Here is a 27,968-nt window from a genome sequence, read left to right on the forward strand (position 1 = left end):
GGCTAGGGACAGGGACCCAGCAAAAACGCCCATCCTTCTGTGGTCTATCCCAAAGCACGGTCTTAACTATAAAACCTCATTTTTTTACTTCAGCTGCGCATCCAAGGCAGAGATTTCTTTCTATTGCATTTAGACAACAAACGGTTGCAAGAAGCTGCTAAAACCCAAATGAGCCTTATAACTGGAAGCCTTAAATGTCTGTACAACTGCTCAGCTTGATACGCCCTGCTCAGTGTTGGCAAGATCACGCCTCAAAGCAAGAGCCTTGGCGGCGGGGATGGAGAGCGGGTGTGAAGCCGTCCCCTCTCATCCACCGCCTACAAGGGTCCCTCCCGGGAAGGACACCTGAGCCGCGGGCCGGCATCCCATGCTCGGGGGGAAAGGAGCCCGAGCTTCAGCCTCTGCTTTCAGCCCAAGCGCTGTCATCCACCTCACCCCCACCCAGCCCCCGAGCCCCCCGGGGCAGAAGGGGGAACTGAATTATCACTAGAGGAGGACAGAAGCCGATGTCTCAAGGCCGAGGGATGGCAACCAGGGACCGAAGGAGACCAGGAGGTGACTCACCCCTCCCACACCTTTTTGGGGGGGCGGGAAGGCGGGGGAGGGAACGGACACCCAGCCGTGTCGGCTCCTCCTTCGAGCTCCGGGCTTGCGCTGCCCCGACCCCGCGGGGACCGCGGTGCGCGCACAGCCCCGGCCGGAGGGGTGGCGGGGGGACCCCCTGGCCCCCGCCCCACACAGAGGGGGACTCGGCCAAGGTGCGGCCCGGTCGGAGGGAGCCGGGCAAGGAGGGAGGGAGGCAGGGAGGGAATGAGGGAGGGCAGGGGCGGCCGCGGAGGGGCGCGGGCAGCCGGCGGCCGCAGCGCGCACGGCGGCGGCGCCTCCTCTGCTGCACTGCAGAGGCGCCATCTTCCCGCGCCGCCGGCCCGCGGGGGGGCAGGGCCGGCCCCGGCCGCCGCCCCCCGGGCACCGCCTTCCCGCGGGGCCGCTGCGCCAGCCGGCGGAGAGCTCCCTCCTTCCCTCCCGCCGCCCCGCACACCTGCGCTGCCCTCCCCGCGGCTCCCCAGCCCGCAGCCCGGCCCCCGCCCCAGCGGGGGAATGCCACGGGGTCCCCAGTCCGCAGCCCAGTTCCGCGCCCCCGGTCCCCGCCCCTTCGGGGGATGCCACCGGGTCCCTCGCCCGCGGAGCTCCCGCTCGCACGGAAACTTTCCCTTTCCCGGTCCCTGGCGGAGACGCCCCCGACCTGCCCTGCCCGCGGACCCCGCGCTGCAGCCCCGGGCGGGCGGCGGGCGAAGTTACGGGGCAGCGCCGGGGCCGCGGGACCAGCGCAGGAGCCGGACGTGAGCGGCGGGGGCGGCGGCGCCATCCCCGGCGGCTCCCAGCCCGCTCCCGCCCCGCCGCCCCGGCTCGCCGCCCCTATTGTTCGGCGGAGGGGGAGCGGCGGCAGCCGGGGATGGAACCCCCGGGGAAGGCACCCCCCGCCCGCCCCGCCGCGACCGAGCCCCTGCCGCGGGGGCGGCTGCGGGCAGACAAAGCCGCGGAGAAGCGGCGGAGGGCGGCGGGGAAGCCCCCGCCCGGCCGCCCCCTACCCCGCTTACCTCGAGAGCCCGGGCGGCGCCGGCGGCCAGCAGCAGGAGGGCTAAGTGGGGCAGCATCGCGGCGACCGGGAGCGGGGAGGGAGGGAGGGAGGAATGAAGGAAGGGAAGGAGGGATGCCGGCCGGCGAGACGCGGCGGGGTCCGGCTGTAAATCCGCGGAGCCGCTGCGCTGCCGGGGAACGCGACTGATGTGCGGCGGCTCCGGGAGCGGCGGCGGGGCCGGTCAGCTGATGGCCCGGCCCGCCCCCGAGCGGGCGGTGCGACCGCCCGGCCCGGCCCGGCCCGGCCCGCGGGGACCCCTGGCGGCGGCGGCGGGAGCGGCGCGGGAGCCCCGCACCGACCCTGTCCTGCCCGCCGTGTTCCCGGGGCAGCTCCCGGACCCTCCTCGGGCACCGCCGGCACCAAAGGCACCGCACCCGCGGGGGCCGCGATGCCCCAGTGCGCTGAACACACGCACCGCAGCCTCCCCAAAAAGGGCTGCGTACGGAAACATCGTTGCAAGGTGCGCACAAAAACGCCCAAATCCCAACGTGTTGTGTGATTTAGTGGCTATTTAACACGTTCTGCCTTTCCTGGCAAGGTTGCACACCATCCTGGGATCTCCCGTTCTTGTCCGGGTGGAGGTGATGAGTCAGCACAGCCCCTTCACACCTGACACACACCACCGATAACAAAGATATGCAGGAGCATCCGCACAGCTGGGGCTTATGGCAGGTGAACAAGGAAGAAATCAAATTAAAATGCAGGACTTTGTCAAATACCATGTAATCAAGAGGCCAGTGCAAACTTACTGTCTTGCCTTCTCAACAGCATTGTTATAATTGGTATATTAAACCTGTAACGAGAGTTTAAGAGTCAGTATTAGCAGTTTCATGTTGAAAGAGCTGCTATTATAGCCAAAATTCAATGTGACACAGCCTGAGCCATTCTGCCTCTGATCTGCAGACTCGGTGGCAGCATCTCTGCTCCCACCAAGGCTACCAAGACAGCAGCAAATAGACCCGCCCTGCAACACAAACCTGCAGCCACATAAGGGGCAGGTGGTGGACATCTGGAGCACAAGTCTTATGAAGAGAGGCTGAGGGAAATGGGGGGGGCTCAGCCTGCAAAAAAAGGAGGCTTGGATGGGACCCTCTCATTTTTTGTGACTACCTGAAAGGAAGGTGTACCGAGGTGGGAGTCAGCCTTTTCTCCCAGGTAACAAGTGATAGGACAAGAGGAAACGGCCTCAGGTTGCGCCAGGGGAGATTTAGGTTGGACATTGGGAAAAATTTCTTCCCAGAAAGGGTTGTCAAGGAACAGGCTGCCCAGGGAACTAATTGACTCATGAACTCAGGAGGTATTTAAAACATGTGGATGTTGCTCTTGGGGACATGGTTCAGTGGTAGACTTGGTAGTGCTGGGTTAATGACTTCATGGTCATAGAGTTCTTTTCCAGCCTAAATGATTCTGTGATTCTGGGGTATGATTCTTTGACATCCCCCCCAGAGTACGGCTCAGTACAGCCTTGTCCTCGCTGCCGCTGTCACACTCATCTTCCACTGAAGTCAGAACTGCAATCCATCTTGGCCAAAGCTGTGTCCAGATGCAGATGGATGCCTTCCAGGTGAGAGCAACCTGGGCTGCTGTGTCAGGTGGCTGTAATGTGCAAAGAGAAACTGTAGTGCTGCAGTGTTTTACCTCCATAGCCAGGTCCTAGCGTTAGAAGACCATTCTCACGTAGACATGAATCTTCTCATACAAGCTTATGAACTGGCTTTTGGGGAATTGCTCGAGTCACACTGGCTGGATTTGAGAGATCTCTGATAGCCATATAACAGATGAGCCTCCTCCCTGAACATACAGGTGTAAAGTATACACAACAACTACAGATGTACAGTATATACAACAAGTACAGTATATACAACAAGTAGATGCTTTTAAGAAACACACACTAGTGACACAACACAACCTGTAAATTAAAATTAGTTCAACAGCAACAATGGCATGCTTAGCTGCAATAATTCAACACTGTCGTCTGCTCGTTAGGATAGTCGATCACATGGCTTTGAAGGGTTAGGGAAGGATTTGTTTTAACCAGTTGGCTTCTAAACTCAGCCATTGGAAAGGCAGAACCATGGCTGCAAATAAGCAACATCCTGATAAAGCTGATGGAGATCATTCAAAAACAATTCTTCCCTGAAACAATGGAGGCAATCAGAAGGAAGCTCTTTGCAAGTTCTGGGGAAAAAAAAAAAAATTAAGCTTCCAGATGGGATGGATGGAAAACCAAAATAGATTCATGTAGCCCTTTTATTTTAAGTTGGCTGGGTAGCTTTTTGTAATCACTTCTTCCTAGTGCTAAAATCAAAAAGCATTTCAGCTGCTGTTTCTCTGGATCAGCCAAGCCTGCTTCCTTTGTCAAAGTGGGTCTGCAGGAAGGCTGTAGGTCCATTTTGCCTGTGGTTATGAGTGAGATTTCACACCTTTGGGGAGAGCAGGAAAGGCTCAAGTTAAAAGATGGGGAAAAGTCAAAGGTACTGGGAGACCTCTATGAAATAGGTGTTTCAATTTACAGCCACTAAACACCAGTGACAATATTTGCTTAGGATTTCATGAAGTTACCCACTGGAAGGTCAGGAGTAAATGCAGTTTTGAAAGCTGTTTGTAAGATCTACAAAAAAAGGACCTGACCTGCTGGTAGAGAAAATAACAGAGATTGTGTCCTATATTCCACTCTCTATCTGCTTTTAGGATTTGTATGGAAAGTCCAATACACCTTTTGCCTTGCTTTTTGTACTTTTCATCTCAGACTAGAAATCCAGCCTTATCAGACCTTGGAAGCTGTCATAGCTGGAGAACAATGAAGCCCACTACCACCTCACAAGAGGGCAAACAATGGAAATCTTCTTCCCAAAGAAGCAGCACAGGTCGGATCACAAAAAGATAGGGCTTACATGCAAATCTAATACAATGTTTCCAGCAAATAATCCCGAACTGTGTCCAAATGTGATTTTGCCTTTAATTGCTGAGCTTTGTTATTCAATCTTAATGTGATAATTTTCCAAGTGATAAGCAAGCATGTATGTCAAGTTTCATTTTTGGCTATTTCTGTGCTCTGCCTATGTATCTTCTAGTGCAAATGATGTCTAATGTTGTTTTACAGCCTTTTCATTCTAATATATTATGTATGTGCAAACATTGTTCAGCCATTCAGTTTTTCATTGAATACTCATGAAGCAAGTGGACCTTATCCACAAATGCTGATATTGCTCTACAATAGGCAATAAACCACTTCAACCTGCTTTATAACCTAATGAATTAGAGAACAGAACTTGTACGTGGTTTCTGAAGGGGGACGGGCAGCCCGTGACATGGACAAAATGACAGCATTGCCAAATATCTCCAAATACGTGCAAGTGGTTTTACAGGAACCCTGCCACTTACCTATGTTCACTGGATTTCTGATGGTGGTGGCTTATTTCATTCACACCAACAAAATTAGTGTAATTAGTGCAATTGTCAGCTGTATTTTATTTGTATTAGAGATACTTTCTCAGACAGATTCCTTCTGAACAATGCTGCAGCCAGTGCTTTCACAGAGATGATTTCTCCATTTGTTCTCATCTCTGAGGAGAGGGTTCCAAGTTGGCAAACTTGATTTTTGGGCCAGACTGATGCTGACTCACTGTCTCCTTCTGGAGTCGCTTCACTTCAGAGCTCCCCATTTTCTTTACAAGGGATAATACTGTTTCCCTGCCTTTGTGATTCATGTGGGGAACAGAACAAAGTACTAGGGTTAGTATTTCTGAATGAACCTCTGCAAGTTAAAGACTCAGGTCCTAATGAGCTGGCACCTTCTGTATTAGTCCCAGTTAAGGAGCTTTTCTGTACTCTGAAAAGTACTACAGCATAAATGACCAGATTTATTTCAGACAAGTCTAGGAGGAATTTGTATTTTCAAATAGCACAACATTAATTTTAATGCAAAACCTTTAGGCTTTATGCTGCACCTTGAACCACTGCAGATATAACCAATCTGCTCACCATCATGCAAGTGTCCTCTACAAACAGGTTTTTTTTCCCTTTGGAGTCAGCCTGCAGCCCTGAGAAAGAGGCTGTCTAAATATTAATCCAAAATAGGAAGAAAGAGATTGTACCTAATCAACCCTACACAAGTACGTGCTGTTATCCACAACAATGGGTGCGGATATGATTTCAAAGAGTGAACAGTTGATCCTTGTCTGAATTCTGCAAAGCACCTTCAGTTTTGGCTTTTACAGATGCAGTACACAGTTAGGTAGCCAGTAGCCATAGCGACCTTCTCAAATGCAAATGATTTGCTCTGCATAGCACAGGAGTATTAAGAGTTGATGATATCTGCTGGAGCAGGTACACAATACAGACGACAGAGCCAAGTGAATAATGAAATCGCAGTCCAAAATCCCAGGAGTGCTCAGCCAAGGAAATGAAATGGAGATGTGAACAACAGTAATTGCTCCAGTGATTAGGATGTGAACATACATGGACACCACTCCATGCCAAACAAACATGGTGGTATTATGACATCTCCCTTCGTTGGCAGAAGCTGTCATTCTCACCGATGGTGTCAGTAAAGGGGAAATCTTTAGGATATCTGCTTCTTCATTTGATTCTGTTTACCCAATCACTACATAATGCAAATATTCCTAGCAGAATCAGAGTTTAACATTTATTCCTTTCTTTTTTCTTCCCCACTTCATGCACTGAATCTTCCTAGGTATTTTTGGCCTCGTGCCTTGTGTGGTCAGTTTACTAGGCAAGTATTGCAGGTGCAGGCTTTCTGGTGGTGTTTTTCCTTACCATCCTATATGCAAACCACTCAATACTAACATGCTTCTCACAACAAATAAAAGCGCTACCTTACAGTAAACCAGGCCAGTTTCTTTTCAGGCAAGTCATGACTGGCATTGCTCAGAAAACAATCAGCATTTCTGAATGATTAAACTAAACCCCTGAGAACATCTAATTCCACAGGAACTCCACAGCAAATCACACTTGGCTATTTGCACTCATTTAACTGAAAGTTATGATGTGCTCTTTGCATGTTATGAAGACCACCAGATGAGATGGTTATGGTCCTCTCGGCATCTTTTCAGCAGCTTGTTCTGCTGTGATTTGTCTTCCTAGATAAATCAACATTGCAGTTTGTGGTGTGAATATCCCAAATTATTAATACTTAACAAAAATACAGGCTACCAACGAGATGTCTTTGATTTCTCTGAATATCTGAGCTTTTTTAGCACTATTCAGAAGTCATTAAGAAATAATTTTTTGCTTTCAAAAATTTACTTCATCCCCTCCCGTTTCCCCAATATTTTACCTGTCTCTCCACAGACACAGCTCTCAAACTTTGTCCCTCCGTGGGATGTAGATCTTCTGTAGCTTTGCCCAGAGCTGTCCTGCTGTCTGTCATTTATCCTGCCCATCCCCAAAGACCAGGAATCCATGAACACTCCTCCCAGCTTTTGGACTCTTGCTACCTCCTCTTTCATGGTACGAGATTGAACATATTAATACACATCTTATTTCTCTTGCAGACTTTGTACATGAGAGAAGAGTGCTGTTGATAAATCAACCAACTGTACTTGGAGGTAGTGAAGTTATTAAACACAAATCTTGGTGCTTTTGAATCAGCTTCCACTTTTTCCAGGCCACTCAAGCCTTCCATGGATGCCTGAATGGACCTCAAGATAAAAAAGAGGTCTCTGGCTGGGCAAAAGAAGCTGTCTGTACAAGTCAGACATGGCACTTTGTTTCAACACTGTTTTGGAACTGAAATAAAAAGCCAGGAAGTTTAGCAGATGGCTATGTATGTATGTATGTATACATAAACAAAAACATTATCTTAGTTTCTGAAGACATTTGTACAGAAGGAGAAAATACATTGTTATTTTGATTCTTTCAGACCCTAAAATACCTGCTTAATTGCTAACACAGCAGGTTGGGATGCTCAAAGACCCATCCTACCACCTGTTGCTAGAAATACAATGCTTGACTCAATTTTGAAAGACCCGGCTAGATTGCAATTGTGAAATTAAATCCAATAAATGCAAGAACATTATCAGACTCCACTTAATACAGAGAAGCTGTTTGTCAACAAACTTTAAGAAAAGCATTCCCATTCTTCAACTTAGCTATAGCAGGCTGAACTCACCACATAATTTAGCCTTTCCTCAAATGTCTGTGAAGAAAAAATATAGTATTTTTCTGAAGGCTGTTAAAATCTGAAACGACCAACAGAGACTATTCAGAGGAAGTGAAGTCTGAGGCCTTTATGTTATAAATGACAAATTCAGCTGGAACACAACTCCACTGATATTCAGCAGCTGACAAGGGAGTCTCTCGAGCCATAAGCCTGCACTTTCAATGTGGACAAAAAGCACCCAACCTAAGAAACTGTTACACAGGTTCAATTATTTCAGCAGCAGTGGGGTTTGTAGGTGCCACAGTTGTCTGTCTCTTCACTCCCTGTACAGCCATTTGAAAGGCTAAAAGCATTACCTGAAAGACTGTGGCTGCGGTGGAGCTGTGTGGGAGCTATAAACAAGGGCGATGCTTCCATGGCCCCAGACGCTCTCTAAGTGACTGGGGCTTTCACTCTGACAATTGCCATCACCCTCCACAGTGAAGGTACATCTGCATTCCCAGTGCTGTGCTGGGAGGAGTGGGAGGCAGAGGCTAAAGTGTGCATTTGTAACTCCCTTAGCTCACCGTTCGTAAAATCATATTAGGAGACTGTGAAAGAGCGTCATGGTGCAGTGGCTGTCTGTGTGAGGCTGTTATTAAAAAGGAAACAAAGTGGAAAGAAAAATAATTCCCCCTTCATTCCTATTACCAAAAGCTGGTAGTTTTTTTCCTCAAGATCCACAGTTCAAGCCAAGTGTTAGACCTGAAAATAAGGGAAACATATTTATATAAGTGAAAAGTATTGCTCCTGTTGGCTTTCTATGTTTTAACACACTGCAGAGACTGCTAATGCCTCCTATAGTTATCATCCAGAAGTAAATTTATTTTGCAAAATAAAATGTAAGAAGGGAGGAGGAGGCAACTTCAGAATATTACATGGCTTGCTGAGTCCTGGTATGGACGCTCCCTGCAGCTGCAATTCACGTTTGCCAGGTGAGCTGACTCAGTGTCCTCAGAAATTCACACATAATTGTGGAACATAAGGCATTTCCCCATCTATTAGCTGGTGCACAAAATAATGTGCCCAGGCTAATATGCACACATGAGAAAGTACAGATCAGATTACTTGGTGAGACAGTTGATATTGTTCTGGGACAAGGACTCGTATCATCGTATGTGGCCTTGAAAATTGGCTGTAGGGTAGCTATCAGGATTTTGGTATCATGGAGTGTTATCACAAAGCATATTGCACAGTGCAGCAATGCAGATTAGGTGATCACCAAAATATAAATGAACTCTTCTAAGAGATTAATTTCTGTAGAGACTCATAGTAAGACTGAAATCACCGATGAGAGGCCAGGAGCATAACAAAGCAGCTGCACAACAGCACAGGAACAGGCACGCTCACTCTGTCTAGAAATCACAACCATCTCCTATAAAATGCTCACAGTATTAGAAGCAGGAAAGTTTGATCACAAGCACATAAATCAGTGACTGCAGGAGCTTTGTAATGGATGGTTTAGTGTGGAGGAAAGGGGGGGAGGGAGGTTGCAATGAAGAACTGCAGCCTATTCTGTATACAAGAACAATGCCATCCTTAGATCCTCTGTGATTTGTAATCACCCTGCAATTTCTCTCAGCAAAAGGATTTTAAAATATTTGTTCAAGTTGATTTGGCATACATCTTCCTTATTCCTTTACACACACACAAAAACGGACATATCATTCTCTGACTTATAGCAGAGACACAAAAACATACTGAGAGTAGAATAGGTGAAATTTCCTTCCCCCTTGGCAGGATTTGTGAGACAAATGGTACAGACGAGGCTGGTTCCATTGGAGAAGGCTCTAGAACTAGACTCTGCACACGGGTAAGCTAAAGCCAAGCTCCTGTCATGAGATCCAGTGTCATGACCTGCTCTCACGGGGTGCAGAGGGCTTGTACACTCTGTACCTTCTGCCTCAGTGGCCGGCGGGGCCAGAGGGCTGAGGGCTGCCCCTGCCCTGCCTCTGGGCACCCAGTGCCTGTGCAGCTCAACGAGGGGTGTGCCTTCAGGCACCCAGGGGTGTGGATGTCTAAATATTTATCTCTGTAACAGAGATGCTGACATTCTTTGCATTTTGTTTTTTAACGAGCTACTAGTGAAGCATTGAAAGTGATGCAGCTGCTTTTATATTAGCGTGGAAGTAAGAGGAGTTAAAGAGGATCAGTGTCACGTTAGACATTTGAAGAACCATCCACTCCTTTCATAATATCAACACAGAGCATAGAGGGAACAGATTCTGACACCTGCTTATGAAAGCCTATCGTTGTACATAACAGAAACACCTCCCTGAGAATTAGCTCTCAGTTTAGTTTGCTATGAGCTGCTCCACTACAGAATCATAGAGGGAGTCAGATCCAGCTGTAAAAGCAAATATCCAGTTAAAGCTCACGAAGTTCTACTTTGAAAAGCAATTTGTTTAAGGTTGACTTCATTTCACTTAAAGTCAGCTAACTCTGAAATCACCACAGTTATTTCAAATCAATCACCTGACATATTTTACCTATGCATTCATTGCCCCAAATTGAGTCAATTGTTTTTCAAATTAAAAAAAAAAACCCACATGTTTTTAAAAAGGTGGCAAGAGGTTGTACAGCACAGCTGAGGTGGTAAATATATCTGCCATTTGCTCAGAATTTTGAACATAAATTCAGTCTTCACAGACAGAGAAATTCTTATGGCAGAGAAAATTAATGAAAAGTTAGCAGCATCTCAAAGTATAACGTACAAATATTTCTATCATAATAACTGTACGGTATATCTACTAAACCATGGCTATAAACCTAAATATATTGAAAATAATAAACAGATATAAATAAATACTGGTGTTCAGACTCCAAAGTCTCAAATGAAAAAAAAAAATTGCAGGAAATTAAGAGGATAAATCCAACATTAGTGGGTGCAATATCAAAGTTCTTCTATTTGACTTCTTATATCAAATTTAGTACGGCTCTTACCGACACACTGTGAAAGTAACTATTTCTTCCCCCTCCTCCTGGCACTTAAACATTATATCTATACCCAGAAGTTATTTCTATACATAACTATATTAAATATATATATGATATACACTTACATAAATATATATAACCAGATACACTCACTGTGGTGTATTTTATAGCTATATATCTGTTAAGGTAGTTATTGATGTCACTGTCTGCCTAGATGAGAAAAACAGCCCTGACTCCCATTAATCATGTGAGCTGGTGGAAGCAACACATTAGCATTTCAGCAGCACTGGAGACATTCAAAACTGACTGAACCATCACTGATCACTTAATCTTATGAAAAATGTTTAAGAAAGCAGGACATTTATTGCTCTTATTACATGCTCACAGGCTGATCCCAGTCTCATTGTGATCAACAAAAACAGATACCTGACAGGATTTGAAGGGAACAATCCTACAGTCTCCAGTTCATGTCAAGAAGTACTGAAGATATTCTGGTGGAATTTCACAGCCACTTCAATCAAGCAGTATCTATTTTGGTGAGCTTTGTTTGTGGAGTCATCTCAACCTATGTAGGCTTAAATTAGCCTGAAACCACAGCCTGGTTCTTTGCACCTGAATCTGATGGGAAAGAGGTGTTAAAAAACAGTGTGCTTAAATTACCAAAATATAAGTCCATGTACATATCTATGAATATAAATATATGGGAATTACCATGATTAAGGATGCTTTTTTCTGTTCTTGATGAAGTGCACCATCTTTAACATCATCTTTAGTCAGATGTTAATAGTACACTTCTCAAACTCATAAATTATCTAAATTCTCTCAGATCCCTGCATTCAAAAAAAAAAAAAAAAGAAAAAAGGAGAAAGAAAAAAGGAAAGGAGTTATGTATAGCAGCAAGAATGCAAAATGGCTGTTATGTTTCCAGTGCATTTCAGGTAAACATGTCACAACAGCAGTTTGAATTAAGCAGCATCCATAGGAAATATTTGACTTATTTTCTGTTCTGTCTCTGCCTGTACAGACCAGGCACCCACATTAAGGAGAAAATGCATACTGAAAATATGGTGACATTTTTAATTAGATGTTTTGACATAATTTCTTAAGGATTATACCTGGGCAGCATTTAGTCAAAATGATGCTTAAATTGTGCTTTTCAAAACTGTTCAGAGTTGACATAGTTCTACTCCCAAGTAAAAATCAGTAGGAGTTTTACTGCTGACTTCCACAGAATATAAGCCAATGCTGAACACTTCTGAAAATAGCTTTCCATCTGTATATTTATGTAAATGAATAGGGACTGTTAGTAGAAATAGGAACTGAAAAGATCAGGCTTTTAATTTTAAAAGTTGAAGTTAAATATAGGTTACTACACTAGAAAACTAAAACACAAGAAATACCCAGACAAACTTTGACACTCTTTGCTTTTATTTATGGCAGGAATGGATGGAAAACAACTCCATTACCTCAGGTGATGCAGCTCCAGGCTTTCTGACATCACTAGACACCACTGACTCTTCAGTAATGGCATTTCACACTTCCAGAGGGCAGATGAGGACTCTAACAGAGCCATCTATGAGTTAGTCCCAGGCAGTCTAAAAGAAGTTATAGTACCAGCCAACACAGTTAAACCCACCCTTTTCTACACTCAGATAGATTTCTACTTCCCATTTTCCCTAAGCAGACCTTTTCTTTTGCCACTAAAGGTGATTTCTTTCTTTGAAGGAACAGCCCTTTGTGACAAGGAAATGTCTGTTGGCTCCAAGCCAGTACATTTACAGTAGTCAATATTTATCATATGAATAATCCCACTGACTGCAGGGAGGCTGCTGGTGCAGTTGAAGTCAAACAGCCACACAAGCACTTTGTTGGCTCAAGGCCTGGCTACTGCAGGAAGTAGCAAACTTCACAGCAAGATGGGAGAATACTGCTTTTTGGTATTTTAGGCCCACTAAGTTTTGGTCCCTTTAGGTCTTTCTGATCTCACTGCACTTTCAGAGGGCTTTACTGATTGAAGGCTCATCCTGCGTTCTCGCTCCATTGTGTACCACCATGGACAAGAGATCCAGTGGGCTGGAAGACAAGGTGATATGTACAGGCAGGAGCCTTATCAGCTGCAAACTCAGCTCTTGAAACTCGAAGGGTCAGTTCCGAACAGTGGTTTGGTGCAGGAAGGGGTACCTGTGTGACACTACTTATGGTAAGCAGGAAGAAGAAGCAGCTTATTAAAAGTCATTAAAGCCTGGCAAGTTTTAAGAATTTTTTCTGGTCAGAGGTTTGAAATCTTTGGCGTACTGTTTTTTTATTAGCCAATTCAGATTTAAGTCCTTTAATGATTTGCCAACCCAAGTGGCACCTGCACCTCCAGTGTTACTTTTTTCTTCTTCTTTTCTTTAAATAGGTCTTTAAAAACAAGTCAGGAAGTTAAGAAAAGAGGAAGCAGTAATAAAGATGAGATAAGCTTATTATGGCACTCAAGAATTTTATGATCCCACCTGTTGAGCATATTGGGCTGTACTTACGATCTCAGAAAATCAGTAAAGCTTATTAAAAACTCATGGTCTTCAGAATAGAGTTAGTTTAGTCATGGGTGGGGTTTTATGATTTGATCTTTTAGATGCTGTAGAGAACCAACAGCGCTTTTAGAGTAGTGCTAATAACTCATATCTCAGACCAAAGTACAGAAAGCCTCATATGTAATCCTTCACATGGAATATTTCTGCCCTGTGATCAGTCTAAAATTAACTTAAGTCCTGCTGAAACTACCCTAGTCAAAGCTCTAGAACAGACAAATTCCCTCCAATAAGAAGGAAGTACTAGGGTGAAGTGTGAATTTGGATGCAGTCTGACTTTCCACAGAATATTTTCTCAAGTTCTAGAACTTGTCCCTCAGCTCAGCATAACTTAGAAATTACCTCAGTGCTCCTCAGGGTCAAAGACTGTGGTCAACAATTCTGCTTCATCCTCAAGCAGCATTCTGCTGTGAGCACCCCTGTGTTTGGGCAGCAGATGCAGAGGCTGCTCTGAATTTGCTAATGGAGATTTGGCAGAAAGTGGTAAGACTTTATTCCAAGTGCAAAGAGAATTTCTTCTACCTGCCTTCATTACTGTATAGTATAACCAGTAACTCATTCACACACACAGATCATTCCTAAAACCCCCACAGTGCTTACACAGTTTGCAGCTGGCAGAAAGAGTCACATTTTTGTATTTGTCACTTATCCTAAGGAAAACAGTATAAAAGCACAGCAGAGGAGAAGAAAAAGGCATCTTTCACTGAAGAATTGTTTGTTTCCTCTCATGTCACGAATCACAAGTGGACCTGTTTCCTGACCTCTGTTGTCTTAGGCAGCAGTGCTGTGTGAACCTCTACATCCCAAATCAAATTGTTATTGACGCCTGTCATTTCTGACCATATCGTGGAGTGTTCCTCAGGGTTTTACTGAGTGTGCTTTCCCAGTGTCTCCTATAATGGGCGGTGAGTTATGAGCAGAGCTGGGAACTACTGCACAGCTAGATCTACAACACAGTCTGTTATTGTTTCAGGATGGGATTTAACAGAATCTCTGCTCATCCAGTCTCACGCGCACATCTGCCAAAATGTTTAAGTAAATTGTGTTAGGAATGAAGTCATACTGTCATACAATATAATAATGGAAAGTGGCTGACTACATTTTGTACTATAAAGAGCTGGGTCTCAGCAGGAGATTCAATGCCTTTTAAGGGAAAAAAAAAAGATTGTCTGAAGTATTGACATTTAAACATAGGTTTTCAAGTAAGAAAATATTAGGGCATATCATTTTAGGCTCAAGTCCACATTAATCTCAATATCCAAAAAGAAAAGGAGCTTATTAACCTGAGCAGACCCTCCATTTTCCAGAACACCATATTTGAAGACAATCTTGTACATACACTCTCTTAAAAAACCAAAAAGACATAAACATAACAACAACAACAAAAAAGTACTACCAGAAGATGCCCAAGCACACACAGAGGGTTAAAACCAAGGGAAGTTAATGTTGGCATGAGCCAGCAAACATCAAAGGAAGATATGATAGGTTCATGCCAATAAATTGGTAATGACGCAAGAGTTTTATGAGCCTTGGCAGTCCTGTTGGCCCGGACATTTTTGCAGGCAAAACAAACTGAAGATATTATCTCTTACTGTTACTGAGATATTATGATTTAGCATGATTCTATTTTTTTTTCTTTAGGGCAGACTGAGTTCACACCAAAGCAAGTGCTGTGCTGCGCTAAGTAACAGAAGTGAAGAGAGCAACAGAAACAAGCCAAGAGGAATGAATATTCACAAATAATGAATCTTTTGAAATCAGTGCTCTGAACAGTGCTCCTGCTTTCCAGATATTCCCACCTACTGTCAGTTGGTTTTAATTCTGTAAACAACATTTTGCCGTGATGTTAAAATGTATGCATATAAAAATAAATCAAAACAGGCAAATGCAGTTGACGAAAAGAACAAGGCTTTGTCAATAAAAGCGAAAATTATAATCTAAAGTGCTACGGAGTACCTTTGTTTTGCCACTTTTGGCATCCAAAGATTTGTGGAGACATTCCTGACTGCTTGCTGAGACACTGCAGAACAAACCCAATCATTTTGGTGAGGAAGAGTGCAGACAAATAGGAGATGGTCAAGTCAACCAAAAAAATATAATCTCAGAGTTTGACTCAGGAAAGCATATAAGGATGTGCACAATTCCATGCACTTGAATAAACCCACTGAAAAGCACAGCATCTGCTCCCTTGTAGGTACCTATCCCTGAACAATGAAACAGTGAGCTTTGCTGGGCTCAGTAAGACTGAGTGCTGAGGAGAGGCAGTTAAATTCCCCTTCCTCTTTCCGAGCTTGTAAAAATACAACTGTTTTAATAAATTTCCCCCTAAGCTCCTGCGGCTAATAAAACAGACATAACAGTTTTTAATTTTTTAGAAGGAATCCCAATAAAAATGTTTTCAGTTGCATAGCTTATTGAGTTATTGAATGTATTCAGATCAACAGCACAAGTGGAATAATCCTGCAAAGTGTTCAGGATCAATTCAAATGTCCAGCTGAAAATTTTTAAGTTCCTATCCTGGCACATGGCACTTGTGGGTGGAAGGTCCTTTATCCAGTCCAGTCATAGATCTTTGCCTATTTGGCAAATCCTTATTTGAGGCAGCACCACCTGCACCATAAAACTTTGCTGTGGTTGAGTGTTGAAGTGGAAAGTGATTTTTCAGGACATTCTAAAAATGGGGCATATTTCATTGTTCCTGTCAGCACATGATAAATGCTTCTAGAAGGTGTCTAGAAACAACTAGGTTGTCCCAGTACCAGAATGGGCCACTTAATGAATTGCTGACTTCAAAGTACATCAGAAGTCCAATATTCAGAGTGCGGATCTCTGCATTTCAATATTTCTTTTATTTTCTCTCTCTCTTTTTCTTTTTTTTTTTTTTTTTTTTGAGGTTACACAGTGGTTACAGTAGTGGAATTGTGGAACCTATTGGAGGCGTATGCATGGTAGAGATACATTTTACTCTGTCAGGTTCTGACATGCTTTCTTTTTGAAGGTGATTATTGATTTTCTGCTTCCACAAGAAATGACTCAACCTGAGAATATAAATCATGGTTTAAGGGGGAAAAAAAAGACCCCCAATCTTGCTCCTTTAAGAAAGGTATATATGTTAAAATAGGAAGGGGGAAAGAAATAGCAAAGCAAGTAGTTTTTACAGAAAGAAGAGCTGCTCTGAAATAGCACTGTGCATTACTTAACTGGTTTGGATATTATTAAATGTGGCAAACCAAAGCTTTTTATGATATAATTTTCTTTAGATGGATGCCAAGTGTGCTTTATGCGCTCCCTGTCTCTGATATCACACAAGTGACAATCATCTCTGCTGTGGACTGTGACTTTGGAACTGAAACAAAATGGTGACTAAGTGTGCAAGGATAAAACTGATGTTTTACTGTCTGTCATAAGGATTTTCAAATATGGCAGCCTTGCAGTGTTTCAAGATGAATTGTGCCTGTTCTGTGCTGCGGTTTTTGTGACCCAGTCTCATCTCAGGTGCAGCTGTCATTGAAAATGAGAAAGCACCATGGAAGAAGTCAAAGTTTCGACCCTGCGCATTTCTATGTTTGGGGCATTATTTTTGTATTAATGGTAACATTTTTTAATATTGTAGATTATATTTGTTTTTTCTCACCTCCATTTAAAAATGTAGCCAAAAATTTAGAATACATCTAGGAGGAAAAATATTCCAACTGAGAAAGAAGAGCCTAAGTTCCTACTTAGGAAGAAATTCTTTACTGTGAGGGGGGTGAGGCACTGGCACAGGTTGCCCAGAGAAGTTGTGGATGCCCCATTCCTGGAAGCGTTCAAGGCCACGTTGGGCTGGGCTTGGAGCAACCTGGTCTAGTGGAACATTTCCCTGCCCATGGCAGGGGGATTACAATGAGATGAGCTCTAAGATCCCTTCCAACCCAACCCATTCTATGATTCTGTGATGATTCTATGAAGTATTGGTGGGGGTTTTGCCAGCAGCCATTAAGTACAGTGTAGTTCTACAATATGATAAGATGTTTGCTTTCTCTTTGTATGTAATTTAGATCTCTGGCACCCAAGCAAGATAGAAAATAATTAGAAGTGAGTAGAAGGTTGAAATAAGAAGGAAATTAAGAAATTGAGCTGGAGCCTGAAATGCAGCTGTAGGAAAGGTACTTGAGGGAAGCAGAAGGAAGAAATGAGTAAGAAATAAAAAATTAGTAACAGCAGGAATAAAAACTGGAAGGAAAAAGACAAGGAAAAGGTGGGGTGGAGAAACATAGATGGTATGTAAAGTGAAATGACCTCTTAATCCTTAAGGCTTTCCTTTCAGGTCAGGATAAAAGAATCCCAGCAGGAAATGAATGAAATTTGTGCCTTTTCAGATTTCACTGAGATGAGAAGCTCCTGCACTATTTTGGCAACACTAAATTTACTTCAAAACATTTCCCTGCCCTTTACTCCCAAAGAAAATGTCAGCTGAGAGGAAAAAACACCAAGTCTCATCCCAAACTGCAGGTAGTCAGAAAGTGTACAAGTGACAGGGATGACTCATATCTTGTACATCAGGCACAGTGAAAATAGAATATAGGAACAGCAAAATAGGAAGACCAATGTCTTGTGGACTACTTGAAGTGCTTTAAATCTGTAGTTTACAAAACTACAGGTGGGAATAGGTGTCTAGAAATAACTAGCCAATGGGTAAAATGCCAAAAGAGTTTTTATACTATTTTCCCAAAATCATATATTGCTTCCAGGGTAAAATACAGCTATTTTGGTACAGAGGTCCACAAAAAACACCAATAAAAAGTTCCAAACCTCAAACCATTAAATCTGGCTGCCATCTCTCTCTTGGAAAGTTTTTCTTTTCTAGACATATACTAAACTGCTTGTCTACCACAGGGCAATATTTTTTTTTTCTCACATAAATGACCTCCACAGCAGTGTTTATCTCACTTTTGTCCTGAGGAGGAATCACAGATCTAGGTTTTGGGGCAGGTCCTAGAGTAACTTGCTTTGGCCAGGTAAACAGTATCCTGGGAGCAATGCTGAAGCACAGGAGAGCATCATCTGAAGTGACATAAAGGCTATCCACTTTCTCTGGTCTTACCTCTTCAGCATAAAGAGAAAACACCATTATATTTACTGATGCATTTTACATGTCAGAGACAGTCCCAGGAGTAGTAACTGAGCTGACAGGAGCATTACCAACTCTGGACAGAATTTTCCAGCCCAGTCCTACGCCACTTCCTTCCTGCTGTGGAACAGATGAAGTCAGCGTGTTTTGAATCCACATTTACACTCTGTCATGCACTGTTCTGCAGTAAGTGCTCCTTATAAACAAGGAGAGCTGCCCCATTCACGGTGTGGTACATCTGCTTGTGTTCAACCCTACCTATTTTGTGACTCCCTGGATGAAAATCACCCTCCACAATCAGTGGGATTATCCACATTGTAAATAAAGCCATTATCAGTCCTGGCCACAGTATTGATCCCTGGGAGATGGCACCAGGAATCCTCTGCCAGTTGGATTTTGTACAGCTGATCATCACCCTTTGAGCCCAGTGGTCCAGCCAAATTTCCACCCACCTTATTTGTCTACTTATTCAATCCAGATCTCACCAATTTGGCAGCCAGAATACAGCAGGAACTGGTGTCAAAGGACTTGCTGAAGTCAAGGTATACAGCATGCTTTGCTTTCCCTTTCATCACACAGCCAGTCTTCCTGCCTGAGGGAGAAGAGAGGCTGGTCAGGCATGATAACAAAATATTTCTTCTTCAAATAATCTTTGCTTCCTCTCTTCTTCTGGGGTGCAAAACTAAACAGAGAAACACGTAAATCCCAGATTTGCCCAGTAAACACATATGCACTGCAACGTTACAGGCATACAATACTGCAACACCCGAAGTCTCAACATCAAACCCAGGGTGCTATTAGAGAGAGATGAAAGAATACTATAATTGCTTAATTATAGTCAAGGACCAAACCTTAACATACATGACTCATGACTTCCTTTCACCAGTGTAATGTCATTTCTCTTGGGAATGATTACGCAAGGTATTGGGTGCTAATAAAAGGTAGCTTAAAAGTCAGTTTGGGGATTTGTTCATCCAAGAATTCAAAAGGCTAATAACCTTAGAAAGCACTATTTAAAGCTACATTTCCACCTGATATTACAATCAAGGCTATAATGTTGTACATTTTTACATATCTATGCAGCAAACATTGTGAGGCAACACAAACTTGTATTTGAGGAACTTACAGCTTATGTTTCAGCTGAATGCACCCAACCTTTCCAAAACAGAATCTTCAGAAATCTCTGGAGCAGTGTTTACACCTACAAGCAGTGCTGTAAAGAACAAGCAAACAGATTGCTTATCTCTATGATAGATGTGTTCTGCCCTCTGATGAACACAAATCGATACCATTACTAATCAATGATGATCTCCAGGAGGCAGTGATTTCTTTCTGCAGTAGTTTTTGTGGGCTCCATTGGCATCTAGGGAACACTATAGCTACATGAGTGCTGCAAACCCACCGTAGTTGGAAAATTCAGTGTAAGATAGTGACACAAACAAAAAGAATGGTTATTTTCTTCTTCTCTCCAAGTTCAATCAAAGAACAGTCAAAATACAGCAAACATCGTAGAGAAAATTAGATTAATTAGTTTCAGATGACTTGTCCCAATAAAACATCTTGGCCCTCAACAGAAGTGGACATAAAAATCTTTCTGAGTTTTCATGGACAATAAAGATCTGCAAATAAATTTTATGCCCAATTTCAGCAGAAATCTTTCTTACCTGTTTTGTCCAGATCATTCCTTATTTGCATAGGTTTGGCTAAGTCAAAGGTAAATGACTTTCTACCACGTATGATTCTACCTTAAAAGCTTCATACAGTTCCTGTTGCCAGAGCCGGGGAGTTGCATGAGAGTCATCTGCCAGGATGGACTGACAGCGATCTGAATCTGCTCCTAAGTGCTGATTCATTTAAGCACAAGAAAAACGAGGCCAATTCCAGCCTGTTCCTAACACTGGGATGTCTTGGTGCATCCCAGCTCTCTGCCATGCAGCCTGGACAGGCACAGCTCTGGCCTCTGCATAAGATAACCAACAACCCAAGAGTGCTCTGGTTTTAAACCATTCTTGGAGATGGGACCAGACTGATCCTGAGCTGCAGCAGTGGAATGGTAGCCATGGCCTGGCAGATGCCCACCAGCTCAGGGTCCTCCAATGTGCAGAACAAGCACAACTTCCCAGTCTCCTCCTTTCAAATACAGTGATTCCACTGGAATGCTTGCAGAGATGAATCCAGATTTTTTAAAAAATATCTCTGCCAAATGGAGACAACCTCATTAGCCAACCCCCTGGAGGGGTTCTGCACTGATTTGAGTGGGAATTGGATTGAAGCCTTTTTAGTTTTCAAAACCAGGAAGGTTCAAGTGACTGCACTGTAATAAGGGAGCAGTGACAGATCAGGTCATCAGTTCTCCTTCCAAAGTTCTGGGCATTCAGTTTGTAAAATCATAGTCTACAAGTACACATTAAGTGAGTTCAGTCCCTCTCTAGACAAAACTGAAGCAGCAGGACATACTGAATGAGGCCTTTTCCAGGGTCATACCTGAAATCAAGCCTGTTGTAGTAGGAAGAAATACAAAAGATTATTCACTGTCAACAAAGACTAGAAGCAAACCACTGCAAGAACAGTGCAGATGGTTGAATAAGGGTTTCTAGTGTACCGGTGCCTTATGTAAAAGTGTCCTCCTCTGTCCTCCAACATCAACAGGAAACTCTCGTGCATCCTTCAGCATGAATACATTTTCATAGTACTGTCCTGTATTGGTGCTTTTAAATTTAAATCACATGCAAAGCTGAGTGGTCTCTGATGATTCAGAAAACTTTCTTTTGAGTTCGTAGGTTCACTTTATTCCAGAAAAGGAAGCTGTTTTATTTACTTGCTCAGTACAGCATCAGCATGATGAGCAGGACAGCTTTCTAGCTGCAAATGGAAAGGTTCAGAGATTAGCACTTTCCCACAATGCATGTTGTGGTTCATATACCAAACAGCCCTGAACGGAGACACTGAAGATGTTTCAGACCTTCAAACTGTAAAACCCTGTGTTAACTCAGATGAGTCTCACATTTTATTACTACAGATAAAACATACAATTTAATTAAACATGCACCTATAAAATGTATGGTTCAGTTAACTCTCAGTTTTACTTTAATACAACCTACCTAAGTAACTAATAGTAACGTTATGTAAAGAATTAATAGCTTTTCAAACCATAAAACACCTTGGAGCTATGTTGTTTTCTCATTTTATAACAGCTCCAATTTTGAGCTCAGTTTCTGCTCACATCATCACTTAACCCTTCATCTTCTATGCTCTTCCTCACTTCTTTATACAGTTTATCTTTAGACTCCATAACACATCTATTACCACAGCTGTTTTCTGTATAATAAATGGAAGTGCATTTCAACCTGTATGCATCCAAACCCAAGGCTGGATTTTAAATAAGGGAGGTGCAATATTTAGAAGAATGGATATAAAGTGTTACAGTCAGAACACCAAGAGCAGTGGAGCCAATGGAAGTAAAATTGGGTCTTCTTTTTTTAACTAGGTGCATATTTGAAAGTCAAAGGAATTGAGACACAGGACATTATTTTCCTGTGTGTAATCCAATGCCTCAAGGATTCATCTTTTACCTTGGAACCCAGTGATTTTTTTATTTATTTAATTTTTTTTATTTTTAACCAACAAGCCTGAATTGGGTGTTTTTCACCCTGATGCTGATATGACTTATAACTTCTGTTCTCAAAATAAAATCTAAAGCATCGCTGTTGTGCAAACAAATATTTGTATCCATTTAGCAAAGTCAAGAGACTTGCTCTTCACCTGGGATAAACAGAAAAAAATGAAAGTGCTACAGTTGTTGTGAACTAAATGAATTGAGCTGGAATATTGAATGAATTGAGCTTGGAATATTATTCCAAGTACCTGTACTATTACCCTTTACCATACATTGAAAGTATTTTTTCCTGAAAACGAGAGTCACAGACCTCTTTTCTCCAAGATGTTATTTTTCATGGCTAAGGCAGTCTTAGAACATCCTCCTTCCAGATCCCCATTCTTCAACTGTTTCTCCTCAGAAGTAAGAGCAATATTTAAACTACAATAAATAATATTGGAAGGTTATTTTTTTGCCAATGGAATAATGGTGATTGACTCAAAGGACAGCTCATCAAATAATACTTTTCTCATCAGCAGCCCCTCAGACTTCTACATAATGAACATATTTACTTAAGTGTATCAGAATTAGAAAACATTGTTTACCTGATACAAGAGATATTACTTCATTACTGAAAACATTTTAATTGGCATTTGACAGATGTTAAAGAAAACTCATTCCAAGGCTATAGTTTTTATATCCTGTAGAAGGACCAGTCATCAAATTATCTGACAGCAATGTAACAGCAAGAAAAATCTGTATCTTTTCAACACAGGAATTCATCATTTCTTAACTGTTACCCTGAAGGCACGTCAAAATCTTTTCCCAGTCAAAATAACTGGATAAGTTTGAAAGCCATGTCTAGAACCATAAAGAAATTTAAAGCCCCCTAACTTTTGTTGTAAGCCCCCCCCAAAAAATAAAAAATAATTAAAAAAAAATCTCATGAAAAATTCCACTGAATTCTGCTTAGTGGAAAAATTTAGAGACAAAACCTGCTTTCTATAAGTCCTTGATAAGTGTTTAATTTCAAACTTGTGAGAACAGGTTTTATTGACTTACCTTCCCTCTGGTGTGCCTACAAACCAAGCATCCACACCCATGTACAGGGTTAGGGAAACAATTGTACTATTGGATAAAATCAATGTTTTCCTTGCCCTCTGCTCCCATTCCCCCACCAGGCCCTCCCTATCCACCACTTACCTAAGTGATGGGGGAATTAAAAGTGACTGGAATGAAGGGCAGAGAGATTTTTCCACCCAAACAGAACACTTTGTGTTAGAATGATCCCAGAGGAGAAAAGAAATCCATATGAAAAGCAATCTTTTCACCCTCGGTGTTTCACATGGAGAAACAGTATTTCCAGCCGGTTCAGTCCAAGAATGTTTGTGTATGCATATTTAGAAATAAATGTATATTCTACAGGACCCAACCCTTTAGACCTGCAGGTTTAGGTTCAAGGGATAGTAAGACACAATACCTGGGGACAGGCAGCACCTACAATGATCGTAACCATTTATTTAAGTGAAAACAAACATTTTATACTGTGTTTAAAGAGAATGGGAGAATTTTCACTCCTACAGTCGGCTTAGGCTTTTGCTTGAAGGTCAATAACGTTCTAAAGTTATTCAGTTTTAACACAGTTTAGTAGTTTAGGTTTTTATACCTGCAGTTTGAAAATGGGACACACACTTTTCTTCATGGGAGAGAGAAGGACTAACACTGAAGTCTTCTCCAAATCTTCATGTTTCTAAAAGAGCAGCAAGTGTCTTCTAATCTCTGTGATGCCCGGTGTACACAACCTGTGTCCATCCTTACAGATACAACACCTGGCTGACACTTTTATCTATTTCGCAAAGAGAATCTAAATCCTTAAGAGAATTAAGAGAAACTAAATCCTGTTTCCTTTTGGACAGAACTGAATCAGCAAGAGAGAGATGGTATTCTCTGAAAGCTCTACCATAAAGTTCCACAAAATACAACATAAAAATTCCTTCTTGGTGCTTTCATCCTGATCTCAACAGCTTTGCATTTGCACTAGAATTTTTTTTTTTGGCTTTTTCCTGTTTTCATTTTCCTCTTTTCTCTTATATACAGAAGGGCAATAATTTTCAACAAGATTTACTACAAGTCCAATGTTTATAGAAGCCCTAATGAAGTCATATTCAAAGAACCTCACCTCTCTCTTCTATCCTTTTTAGACATATAATGGGCATTTCATAAACATTAGCATGAAGAAGCAGACCACGAGTCAGGTATTGTAAAACATATACTAAAAATTGTTCAAGAATCTGAGGACGTTCCTAGCAACAACTCTTTCTTCTGTTTGGTCCATAACAGAGTGGTGCAAAAACTAGGTTTATTTTTCAGTTGGACAGTGAGAGAAGCAAAAAGGTGCATGCAGATAAAACTTAATATCTTCAACTATTTCCTTTACAGGAATGAAAGTCTTCCACAGTACATTTAATTTCAATCAAAACATGCCACTTGACTCTGTTGGATTCCCTAAACAGCCAGTGTTGGTACCACTGACTCTGTGTTACCCAGAAGCACAGGGTTAGAGCATTCAGAAGGAATCTTGAGGCACTGGAGGGAAAGGCAACACTAATATTCCCCTCAGGCCTGTGAATTTAGTTCCTCAGTTTTTCATTTCTACAACTCCCTCCTGTTACCCACTCTGAGCAAACTATTTTGATTTGGCTGAAGGGAACTGCTCATTTGAAGTAACAAAACACCGTTATTTCACCAAATTTATTCTTCACTGGGAGACACTCAGCATCTCCTGGAGAGCAGTGTGCCAAGAGGGTCCTCCTTGTTGGAATCACCGTGGTATACTCAGGTACAGAAGTAAAAATAGCAAATGCCCTGATTTTCTGTGTTCAGATCAGCTCAAGGATCAGGAGATAACAGATGCAGCTTGTGCCTCAGTTTGTGTTCCCAATACTGCCTAAAAAACTCCCCAAACCACAAAACAAAACAAACAAACATACAAAAAACCTCACCCCCACAAAAAAAACCCAAACCAGAAAACCAATAAACAAGTATGGTGGCTGTGTGGCAGCCAGTGCAAATGGGCTGATCTATCCAGGCTGACTCTTGCTGGGAGAAATAAATAGCAAACCTCTGCCCAGGGCAGGCATAAGGGCTAGTGCAGCACAACTCATCCTCTTTCACATGAACTGCACACCTTTAAGGAGGTTCAGGGAGTCTGATTCAGGCAGGAGTTTGGGCTGTTGGGCAGCTCCACTGTCACCCTGCCTGCCCTAAACTGGCTCCTCTCTGCCATCCAGTCCCAGCAGAGAAGAGATGTGGCAGCTTGGCTTCTCCCTGGCTCTCCCCTCCACCCCACAGTGTGGCACTGGCAGAGGGGGTTGTCCTGCTTGGATGAGCTATGGGACCTTGGACCCCAGGAGAGGCTTTCCTGGTGTCCTTTCTGACACTTGTCCTGGTGGGATATAAGGCTTTAAATGGTCTGTGAAGCAGCGTCTGGGCACCACATTCCTGGGCAGAAGACACAGGCAAGCCAGACCCATCATATCCCACTCCCACTGCGTCAACGCCCGAAGAGCAGCGATCCCGGCACACCCCTGGGCAAGGGCGGGCACACGTGTAAGATGTTCCCCCATCCACCCGAGGCTTGGGCTCCTTCCAGAGCCCCTGCCCAGCCCAAACGCCCCAGCCCCCAGAGAAACCCCCTACCCTCCCCAAACCTCATCCCCCATTGTGCCACCGCAAACCCCCCCTTGCACTGCCCACCCGCGGCCCCAAACGAGGCCGCCCGCCGGAGCACGGAATGGGAAAACCGGACTGATTTTCCCGGAGTACGGAATGGAGGAAAACCCGGACTGGTTTTTCCCGGAGCACGGAATGGAGGAAAACCGGACTGGCTTTTTCCGGGAGCACGGAATGGGGGAAAACCCGGACTGGCTTTTTCCGGGAGCACGGAATGGGGGAAAACCCGGACTGGCTTTTTCCCGGGAGCACGGAATGGGGGAAAACCCGGACTGGATTTTTCCCGAGTACGGAATGGAGGAAAACCCGGACTGGATTTTTCCCGAGTACGGAATGGAGGAAAACCCGGACTGGATTTTTCCCGAGTACGGAATGGGGAAAACCCGGACTGGATTTTTCCTGGAGTACGGAATGGAGGAAAACCCGACTGGATTTTTCCCGGAGTACGGAATGGAGAAAAACCCGGACTGGATTTTTCCTGGAGCACGGAATGGAATTTCAAAAAAAAAAGGAAAAAGAGGGGAAAAAACGGGGGAAAGGGGGAAGGGAGGAGAAAAAGGGAGGAAGAAAAAAGGGAGAAAAGAGGGAAAAAAGGGAGAAAAAAGGGAAGAAAAAGGGAAAAAAGGGGAAAAAAAGGAAAGAAAAGGAAAAAAAGGGAAAAAAAGGGGAAAAAAGGGAAAAAAAGGAAAAAAAGGAAAAAAAGGAAAAAAAGGAAAAAAAGGAAAAAAAGGGAAAAAAAGGAAAAAAAGGAAAAAAGAGGAAAAAAGGAAAAAAAGGAAAAAAAGGAAAAAAAAGGGAAAAAAAGGAAAAAAAGGAAAAAAAGGAAAAAAGGGAAAAAGGGAAAAAAAGGGAAAAAAAGGGAAAAAAAGGGAAAAAAGGGAAAAAAGGGAAAAAAGGGAAAAAAGGGAAAAAAGGGAAAAAAAGGAAAAAAAGGAAAAAAGGGGAAAAAGAGGAAAAAAAGGGAAAAAAAGGAAAAAAAGGAGGAAAAAAGGAAAAAAAGGGAAAAAAGGGAAAAAAAGGGAAAAAAAGGGAAAAAAAGGGAAAAAAAGGAAAAAAAGGAAAAAAAGGAAAAAGGGAAAAAAAGGAAAAAAAGGAAAAAAAGGGAAAAAAAGGAAAAAAAGGAAAAAAGGAAAAAAAGGGAAAAAAAGGAAAAAAGGGAAAAAAAGGGAAAAAAAGGGAAAAAAGGGAAAAAAGGGAAAAAAGGGAAAAAAGGGAAAAAGGGAAAAAAGGAAAAAAGGGGAAAAAAAGGGGAAAAAAAAGGGGAAAAAAAAGGGAAAAAAAAGGGGAAAAAAAAGGGAAAAAAAAGGGGAAAAAAAGGGGAAAAAAAAAGGGGAAAAAAAAGGGAAAAAAAAGGGAAAAAAAAGGGAAAAAAAAGGGAAAAAAAAGGGAAAAAAAAAGGGAAAAAAAAAGGGAAAAAAAAGGGAAAAAAAAGGGAAAAAAAAGGGGAAAAAAAGGGAAAAAAAAGGGAAAAAAAAAGGGAAAAAAGGGAAAAAAAAAGGGAAAAAAAAAGGGAAAAAAAAAGGGAAAAAAAAAGGGAAAAAACCCCCCACCACAGCCCAGCGGGTTTCTGGGGAACCCAAATTATTTATGCAGTTCAGAAGCTGCACATCCCTAAAGCATTCTGTTGGGAACACCGAGCTTTCCACAAGCATTTTCTACTTCAATTTGGACTTCCAGCACATTTAAAGACAATTTAAATCAGAATGAAAGGACTTGGTGCCAGCACAGCATTGGGTCAGGGACATGAGGACACTCAAACCATACTCACTGTGGACTCTCCAACCCCAGCACTCCTGTAGCCTCCTCATTTCTCACAGAGACTCACTTCTATTTCAAGGACTCCCATCAGGAAATGGATCCCCATTCCCAGAAGCAAATCCCAAGGCTCTTTTTACAACATGGGAGGGCTCCAGCTTTCACCTGCCATCCACAAGCAGCTCTGGATTTTCATGCTGCTTTGCTTCACAGGGCCTTTTCTGCCAAGCTCACTGCTTTATAATTCCCCTGTAGGTACTGGAAGGTGCTATATGGTCTCCACGGAGCCTTCCTGTCTCCAGGCTGATCAAACTCAACCCTGTTAGCCTTTCTTACTAGGAGAGGTGCGGTACTTTAAACAGGGGCTCACGACATATAAATAGTAGAGGGGGAGAATCACCTCTCTTGACCTGCTTCCTTATGCAGCTTTTTTCAGTTCCTCCTTATGTGACAACAGTCCAAGA

The 27,968-nt window shown here is 43.0% G+C and overlaps 1 protein-coding gene and 2 long non-coding RNA genes across 9 annotated transcripts in view; 1 reads left to right on the plus strand and 2 right to left on the minus strand.

Moving 5' to 3' along the window:
* The window catches only part of APP (amyloid beta precursor protein), a 200,977-nt gene extending 199,160 nt beyond the window's left edge, over window positions 1-1,817 (minus strand). Inside the window, exon 1 of one of the 3 annotated variants that reach the window (XM_050332717.1) lies at window positions 1,599-1,817. In XM_050332717.1, the coding sequence (XP_050188674.1) occupies window positions 1,599-1,655 (57 nt within the window). In that variant the 5' untranslated portion in view covers window positions 1,656-1,817. The remainder of the gene's footprint in view (window positions 1-1,598) is intronic. The other 2 variants (XM_050332718.1, XM_050332719.1) reach the window with 2 other exon arrangements.
* On the plus strand, window positions 252-15,339 carry LOC126648974 (uncharacterized). Its single transcript, XR_007630953.1, has 3 exons — window positions 252-555; window positions 11,127-11,275; window positions 14,954-15,339. It is a non-coding gene; the product is annotated as an uncharacterized LOC126648974 (long non-coding RNA).
* On the minus strand, window positions 2,171-27,825 carry LOC126648973 (uncharacterized). Of its 5 annotated transcripts, none has more exons than XR_007630950.1 (7): window positions 27,518-27,825; window positions 19,549-19,635; window positions 18,875-19,010; window positions 12,206-12,334; window positions 11,451-11,569; window positions 11,166-11,357; window positions 2,171-3,235 (listed from the first exon to the last, which is right to left on the minus strand). It is a non-coding gene; the product is annotated as an uncharacterized LOC126648973 (long non-coding RNA). The 5 variants fall into 5 exon arrangements; XR_007630949.1 differs by lacking the exon at window positions 2,171-3,235 and adding an exon at window positions 8,177-8,507; XR_007630951.1 differs by lacking the exon at window positions 2,171-3,235 and having other exon boundaries at window positions 11,113-11,357; window positions 18,908-19,010.
* Between the last annotated feature and the right edge of the window lie 143 nt (window positions 27,826-27,968).

This window comes from Myiozetetes cayanensis, unplaced genomic scaffold (assembly GCF_022539395.1).
Source record: "Myiozetetes cayanensis isolate MyiCay16 unplaced genomic scaffold, myiCay2020 scf5-8, whole genome shotgun sequence".
In the NCBI taxonomy this organism is placed as follows: Eukaryota; Metazoa; Chordata; class Aves; order Passeriformes; family Tyrannidae; genus Myiozetetes; species Myiozetetes cayanensis.